The following is a 7,834-nucleotide window of genomic DNA, read 5'->3' as shown; positions in this document are numbered from 1 at the left end:
ACCCAGGTCAGTGAGCGACGACAGGTGTGGGGCGGGAACCCAGGCCCAAGCTGCAGCACAGAACCGAGCACGCGCAGAGCAGCGCAGACCGAATTCCCAGACCTTAGGCCGGGAAGGTAGCGATTCCCCGCGCGGATTCTATGCAGGGCGGAGCTTCGCGAGGGGCGGGGCAAGCACCTTGGGTGGCCCCGCCTAGGGCGTAGCCAGGTGCGGCGCTCAGGGCGACCGGCGCAAGGCCTGCGGGGATTACGTAATGGCGTAAGGGGCGGGGATGGAGGCGGGGCCGGACCGTTCTCGGGGACTACGTAAGGAGACGTGCGGAGGGCGGAGAATCCGCGATGGGGGCGGGGAGAGGGCGTGGCTCAAGTCGGAAGTGGGCGGGACTCAAGGCGGAAGTGGGCGGGGCTCCGAGCGAGGGCGGAAAGAGGAGCGTGGGTAGGCCGTACCTCGCGAGGTGCGAGCCGGACAACTGCTTGCAAGCATGCTCCGCTGCACCCGAGCCTGGAAGCTCCCCCGTGAGGGGCTCGGCTCGCACAGTCCTAGCTTCGCGAGGGTGCCTGTCGCACCCAGCAGCAGCGGCGGCCGAGGGGAGGCCGAGCCGAGGTCAGTCAGGGGCACCGGGCGGGAGGCGCCCTGTCCTCCTTTTCCTGCCGGGCCCCGACGGCCCCATCTCCTCCCCTTGGACCCGTCGCCTCCCAGGCCTCTCCCCCAAAGCCCTTTCCCCTACCCCTTTCCCCACCTCCGCCGGCTCAGACCCTGACCCGGATCCTTCCCCTGCCAGGCCGCTTCCGCTTTCCTACAGGCTTCTGGACGGGGAGGCAGCCCTCCCGGCCGTCGTTTTTCTGCACGGGATCTTCGGCTGCAAAACTAACTTCAACTCCATCGCCAAGGCCTTCGCCCAGCAGACAGGACGTAGGGTGCGCTTCCGAGTGGGCGGGGCCTGGGAGGAGGCGGGGCTGGGGCGTCCCGCTTCTCGGGGTACCGCTCCTCACGCTGAGTGTGGACCCTGAACGGCAGTCCCGTTTATTCCTTCACGTTGCCATCTTCATTAATTCATGTTGTAGATCTCCATCGGCGCTGGCCAATGACTAGGCGCCTGCACCCTTTCCATGAAGGGGCCTGCTTGTTTCCTAGAGATGACCGGGAGCTCACCACTTCTTATGGCAGCCCGTTCTTCTGTGCTCCTACTGTTGGAAATTCCTGGAGTCTCGTTCCTGGCATTCTCCGGGATTACCCCCCAGCCTGGCCAGCCCTTCAGAGACGTGGTCACAACCCTGGGGCCTGCTCTTCTCTGGCAGAGTGGCCCCAGGTTCTTCATCTGGGCCTTCTAGGTCTGGAAACTGGGCCCTCCCACCGTCTGGGCCCTTCGCCTCTGCAGGGTGTATCCCCAGGCTCTCCACACCCTTGACCTGCTGTCCCTACAAGGCCTTTGGCTGTCTACCCTAGAATGGGGATACCAGCGCAGCTCCGTCTCACCCCACTCCCCAGGTGCTGACAGTGGATGCTCGTAACCATGGTAACAGCCCCCACAGCCCAGACATGAGCTACGAGATCATGAGCCAGGACCTGCAGGACCTCCTGCCCCGGCTGGGCCTGGTGCCCTGTGTCATGGTTGGCCACAGCATGGGAGGGAGGACAGCCATGCTGCTTGCATTACAGAGGGTGAGCCGCCCCTGTCTGGGGCCTCCTCCCTTTCGGTATATACCCTGAGTGCCCCGCAGGCAACCTGGGACTCAAATGATCCTTGGATGACCACATTCAGGCTCCAGGAGCCGTGCCTGAGACTCACTGTGTCTGCCTAAGACTGGTCCCAATTGGGTTCTCTCCCACAGCCAGAGCTGGTGGAACGTCTGATTGCTGTAGATATCAGCCCAGTGGAAGGCACAGGTTCCTCCCACTTTCCTGCCTATGTGGCAGCCATGAGGACCGTCAGCATCCCAGATGGGCTGCCCCAATCCCGTGCCCGAAAACTGGCAGATGAACAGCTCAGTTCTGTCATCCAGGTGATACACCCAAGCCCCCCAGATGCTATTGTAGACCGGGACCTGTCAAGGGAAGAGTGGTACCCCCAGTTCACACAAGGAACCCCCCCAACTGCTGCACCCCCACAGAACCTAGCCGTACGGCAGTACCTGCTCACCAACCTGGTAGAGGTAGACGGGCGCCTCGCGTGGAGGTTGAACTTGGATGCCCTGGCCCAGCACCTAGACAAGCTCTTGACTTTCCCACAGAGGCAGGAGTCCTACCTCGGACCAACACTCTTTCTCCTCGGTGGAAACTCCCAATTCGTGCAGTAAGCCAGCTTGGGTAATGGGAGGGGCATGTTTTACTCGCCCAGGCCCTAGCCTGGGGACCGTACCAGGGGAGGCCTTGGGTGTGGAAGGGGGGTGGCTGAGAGGCCAGAAATACCACTGGGCATGTGGGCTCATGCAGCTCTCTCTGTTTCTCCCCACTCTGCTTACACTTGTCTCTTTCACTCCTCCTCATCCCACTTTCACCCATTTTCGATGGCCATCACTGCGATGACAGTCCCAGCCACCACCCTGAGATTATGCGGCTCTTCCCTCGGGCCCAGATACAGACGGTGCCGAACGCTGGCCACTGGATCCACGCTGAACGCCCACAGGACTTCATAGCTGCCATCCGAGGCTTCCTGGTCTAAGAGTTGCTGGCAAGAAGGGGGCTGGGCGCAGTGGCTCATGCCTGTAATTCCAGCACTTTGGGAGGCTGAGGTGGGAGGATCACTTGACGCCAGGAGTTCGAGACCAGCCTGGCCAACATGGTGAAACCCCATCTCTACTAAAAGTACAAAAATTAGCCTGACGTGGTGATGCATGCCTGTAATCCCAGCTACTCAGGAGGCTGAGGCAGGAGAATCACTTGAACCCGGGAGGCGGAGGTTGCAGTGAGCCGAGATCACACCACTGCACTCCAGCCTGGGCAACAGAGCAACACTCCGTCTCAAAAAAGACAAAACAAAACAAAGAGGAGGCAGGCTTCCAGTCCCTGCAGCCTGCTCCACATTTGGGCACAGAAGGACTCAGATGGGCACTGAGTGGGCACGAGGTTTTACAGGGGTGGTCAGACCTCAGGCTTTAATGAATAAAGACATTACTCCCAAAGTCCTGGGCTGAGGTCTGTGTCACCACCAACGTCCCCAACCCAGGGAGAATCTGGACCGGGGGGTCCTGGCAGCTCCAGGGTCCATGTGGTGTCCCCGAGTACCCTCGGTCTCTCTCTGCAGCTGATGCTGGACCTGCTGCCACACCAGCTGCTGCACGTCCTCCTATGGACAGGAGAGCAGGTTCAAGGCTGAGCCTGTGCCCTCTTCCCCACACCTCCCAGGCCCTGATGGCATTCCCCCTACCTCCCAGGCCTCCAGCTCCCGCCTCAGCCTCAGTTTCTCCTCCAGGACCTCCAGCAGCTGGGCCTCCATGGTGCGTAGCCTGGCTTTGCACCTCTGCAGCTCTGCCTCCACTGCCTGCTTCCTGTGGGTGGCAAAGAGAGTAGCTGAGGCTCGGACCCTGTGGGTCTGGTTATGGGGTCCTGGGGGTGGACGAGTGTGGCCACAGACCGGCCTCAGTGACAGGGCGGCTGCTTGTGTGGCTTTCTTTCCAGAATGCCTGACTAGCCCTCCGCTCCTCCATTAGCAGGACAAGGCCCTGCAGGGGAGCCCCCAACTCCCCTCCTGGCCCCCAAAAGCAACTTCCACTTACTTGGCAATGGCTTCATCCCGCTCCTGGAGGACTTGGTCCAGGGAGGCTTCTGTCCTGGTGTCCCCCAGTGCTCCAGCCGCCTGGTACTCTGGGCTGTATCGCAGGGTGACAGAGGAGACGGCGGCGACCAGGGCTTGTCTGGAAGAGGTGTCCCACTGTGGGCCCTCCCGCCTTGGCCTCGGCTTTGATGCTGCTGTCAGGTGGGGAGGGGGCTGAGGTGCTCTGTACCTGCCCCTGCTTCTGCCCCGCTCTCATGGACCTATGGAAAGGAAAAGGAGGGGGCTGCTGTGGCCACTGCCAGCCTCAGTGCAAGCAGCATGAACAGGGTATTTGGACCCCCAAGGAGCAAAGAATTCTCACCCAGTCATCGGGGAAGGACGAGGTAGCTGTGTTCGGAAGACTTACCCTCAAGGGCCGGGACTCAGGGTGGCCTGGTGACTGGGACTCTTGGCAGTCGGGTGGGGCAAGCGAAAGACATGGCCCTTTGCCCTCCCTTCCCAGCAAGGCACTCCCTGGCAGGCCCCACCCCCGTCAGGCCAAGGAGGAGGCCCTGCTGCAGCCTAGAAACCTTCCGTCAGGCCCAGAGCACACTCAGCCCCCTTCCTCCCTTCACCGCAAGAGGGTGCTCTACCCACTTCTTGTGAAAGGAGGGGCGGAGCCAGGCACGGTGGCTCATGCCTGGCATCCCAGCACTCAGGGAGGCCGAGGCAGGAGGATCTATTGAGCCCAGTTCAAGGCAGCAGTGAGCCATAGGATCACACCACTGCACTCCAGCCTAGGCAACAGAGCAAGACCTTGTCTCATACAGAGAGAGAGGGAAGGAGAGGAGGGAAGAGGCATCATGTCTCCAATGCTGAGAGACATAAGGTACCCCAGCCCCCATCCTGAAGGATTAGCTTTGTACCTTGAATGGCATCATCCACACATATAAATACAACCTTACCCCTGCAGAAAAACAGAAGGAAAAAAGTGTATTCCTGGCAAATTCCTCCTCACATTTTATTTATTTATTTATTTATTGACCTTTTGAGACAGAGTCTTGCTCTGTCGCCCAGGCTGGAGTGCAGTGGTGTCATCTCAGCTCACTGCAAGCTCCGCCTCCCAGGTTCATGCCATTCTCCTGCCTCAGCCTCCCAAGTAGCTGGGACTATAGGCGCCTGCCACCACGCCCGGCTAATTTTTTGTGTTTTTAGTAGAGACCAGATTTCACCATTTGTTAGCCAGGATGGTCTCAATCTCCTGACCTCGTGATCCGCCCGCCTCAGCCTCCCAAAGTGCTGGGATTACAGGCATGAGCCACCGCACCCGGCCACATTTTTTTAATTTTTTAAATTTTTTTATTTTTTGAGATGGACTCTCACTCTGTCAGCCAGGCTGGAGTGCAGTGGTGAAATCTCAGCTCGTTGTAACCTCCACCTCCCAGTTCAAACGATTCTTCTGCCTCAGTCTCCCAAGTAGCTGGGACTACAGGTGCCTGCCACCACACCCAGATAATTTTGATTTTTTTTTTAGGAGAGATGGGGTTTCGCCATGTTGGCCAGGCTGGTCTCAAACTCCTGACCTCAAGTGATCTGCCTGCCTCAGACTCCCAAAGTGCTGGAATTACAAGTGTGACCCACATGCCCAGTCCACATTTTTTGTTCTTAGACTCAATGTGTTGCCCAGGCTGGAGTGCAGTGGCACAGTCGTAGCTCACTGCAGCCTCAGACTCCTGGGCTCAACAGATCCTCCCTCCTCAGTCTTCCAAGTAGCTGGTACTATAGGCATCCACCACCATGCCCAGCAATTGTTTTTAAAATGTTTTGTAGATATGGGGTCTCTCTGTGGTGCCCAGGCTGGTCTTGAACTCCTGACTTCCAGTGTTAGCCTCCCAACGCACCGGCCCTCCTAACATCTTGAATACTACCTCTAATATTCCCAGCATTCTGATCCAAGAGCATGGGTAGGTCTGCTGTGCCCTCAGGGGTCTCAGTACCCCCCACCAACCTTGAGGTGACCACCACCTCCACAAGTACCCAGAGTATACCAACAACATATTAATAAATGTGTAAAAAGAAATCTCCATTTCAGCAAAGGCCTTTTCAGCAAAGTTACATATTAGGGATTAGTTCCTCAACCCGGCTCCAAACAGTAAATGTCATCGGGTGCAGTGGCTGTAGTCCCAGCTACTTGGGAGGCTGAGGCAGGAGGATCGCTGGAGCCCAGGAGTTCCGGGTTGTAGTGCAGTATGCCTGTAGTGCAGGTAACTGTACTTGCACTAAGTTCACCGCCAATTTGGTGACCTCCCAGGAGCAGGGGACTAGCAAGTTGCCTAAAGAGAGGTGCACCAGGCCGGGCGCGGTGGCTCAAGCCTGTAATCCCAGCACTTTGGGAGGCTGAGACGGGCGGATCACGAGGTCAGGAGATCGAGACCATCCTGGCTAACACGGTGAAACCCCGGGAGACGGAGCTTGCAGTGAGCTGAGATCTAGCCACCGCACTCCAGCCTGGAGGACAGAGCAAGACTCTGTCTCAAAACAAAAACAACAACGAAAACAAATTTAAGACTGCTCTCCAATGTCCAAAAAATTTTAACTTTTAAGGTGAAAAAAAAAAAAACCACACCACAAACTGGCCAGGCACTGTGGCTCAAACCTGTAATCCCAGCACTTTGGGAGGCCACAGTGGGCAGATCACGAGGTCAGGAGTTCAAGACCAGCGTGGCCAACATGGTGAAACCTTGTCTCTACTAAAAATACAAAAATTAGCTAGGCGTGATGGTGCGCTTCTGTAATCCCAGCTATTCGGTAGGGTGAGGCAGGAGAATCGCTTGAACCCGGGAGGTGGAGGTTGCAGTGAGCCAAGATTGTACTGCACTCCAGCCTGGGGGGTGACAGAGCGAGACTCCGTCTCCAAAAAAAAAAAAAAAAAAAACACTGGTAAGTTGTGAAACCCTGTACCTAGTTGTCACGTCTTTATTCTCCCTCAATCTAGAACAATTTGCAGCCTTTGAGTTTCATGACCTGGATATTTTCGGAGATTACAGGGAAGTGATTTTGTAGACTGTCCTTCCATTTCGGTTTGTCCACTTCTTCCTGACGATGAGACCACCGTGACACATTTTGGACAGAAATACCACAAAACTGATGCTATGTTCTCATGTTCTCACTGTAGCCAAATGTCCGTTGGAGCCATCACTTCATTAAAATGTCCGTCACTTCATTAAGATGCTTTTTTTGGCTGGGCGCAGTGGTTCGCGCCTGTAATCCCAACACTTTGGGAGGCCGAAGCGGGCAGATGACGAGGTCAGGAGTTCGAGACCAGCCTGGCCAACATAGTGAAACCCCGTCTCTACTAAAAATACGAAAAAATTGGCCAGGCACGGTGGCTCATGCCTGTAATCCCAGCACTTTGGGAGACTGAGACAGGCGGATCACTTGAGGCCAGGAGTTCGAGACCAGCCTGGCCAACACGATAAAACCCCATCTCTACTACAAATTTTAAAAAGTAGCCAGGCATGGTGGCGCACGACTGTAATCCCAGCTACTCAGGTGCCTGAGGCAGGAGAATCGCTTGAACCCAAGAGGCGGAGGTTGCAGTGAGCCGAGATGGCACCACCACTGCACTCAAGGCTAGGCAATAGAGTGAGATTCGGTCAAAAAAAAAAAAAAAAAAAAAACAGAAAAACTACAAAAAAATAGTTGGGCATGGTGGCAGGCGCCTGTAATCCCAGCTACTCAAGAGGCCGAGGCAGGAGAATCGCTTGAACCCAGGAGGCGGAGGTTGCAATGAGCCGAGATTGCGCCACTGCACTCCAGCCTGGGCGACAAACTGAGACTCCAGCTCAAAACAAACAAACAAAAAAGCAAGACCAAACCATGCTTTTTTTTTTTTTTTTCTTTCTTTTTTTGAGACAGGGTCTCACTCTGTCACCCATGCTGGAGTGTAGTGGCGCAATCATAGCTCACAGCAGCCTCGACCTCCCAGGCTCAAGCGATCCTCCCTTCTCAGCATCCCAAGTAGCTGGGACTATAGTCATGAGCCACTATGACTGGCTTTTTCCTGTCATTTATTTTGATGCTCAAATTGTCCCAAATTTGATCAGTGGATGCCCCTTGCTGACCTCTTGTCATCTTGAC

At 56.3% G+C, this 7,834-nt stretch overlaps 1 protein-coding gene and 1 long non-coding RNA gene across 5 annotated transcripts; one reads left to right on the top strand and one right to left on the bottom strand.

The window, feature by feature from the left end:
* The first annotated feature begins 386 nt into the window (after positions 1 to 386).
* Positions 387 to 3,122, top strand: ABHD11 (abhydrolase domain containing 11). 4 transcript variants are annotated; one of them, XM_023218679.1, is made up of 6 exons: positions 387 to 603; positions 782 to 917; positions 1,489 to 1,662; positions 1,833 to 2,003; positions 2,112 to 2,293; positions 2,530 to 3,122. In XM_023218679.1, exons 1-6 carry the CDS (start codon positions 482 to 484, stop codon positions 2,660 to 2,662), a joined length of 918 nt encoding a protein of 305 aa, XP_023074447.1. In that variant the 5' UTR covers positions 387 to 481; the 3' UTR covers positions 2,663 to 3,122. The 4 variants fall into 4 exon arrangements, with proteins under 4 accessions (XP_023074447.1, XP_023074450.1, XP_023074448.1 ...); XM_023218682.2 differs by lacking the exon at positions 387 to 603 and adding an exon at positions 1,065 to 1,331 and having other exon boundaries at positions 779 to 917; XM_023218680.2 differs by lacking the exon at positions 387 to 603 and having other exon boundaries at positions 779 to 917; positions 1,065 to 1,662.
* Positions 3,123 to 4,204, bottom strand: LOC111547050. Its single transcript, XR_002733012.2, has 4 exons — positions 4,122 to 4,204; positions 3,717 to 3,975; positions 3,368 to 3,488; positions 3,123 to 3,286 (listed from the first exon to the last, which is right to left on the bottom strand). It is a non-coding gene; the product is annotated as an uncharacterized LOC111547050 (long non-coding RNA).
* Between the last annotated feature and the right edge of the window lie 3,630 nt (positions 4,205 to 7,834).

This window comes from Piliocolobus tephrosceles, chromosome 8 (genome assembly GCF_002776525.5).
Source record: "Piliocolobus tephrosceles isolate RC106 chromosome 8, ASM277652v3, whole genome shotgun sequence".
Classification (NCBI taxonomy): domain Eukaryota; kingdom Metazoa; phylum Chordata; class Mammalia; order Primates; family Cercopithecidae; genus Piliocolobus; species Piliocolobus tephrosceles.
This window is presented reverse-complemented; position numbering and strand designations above follow the sequence as displayed.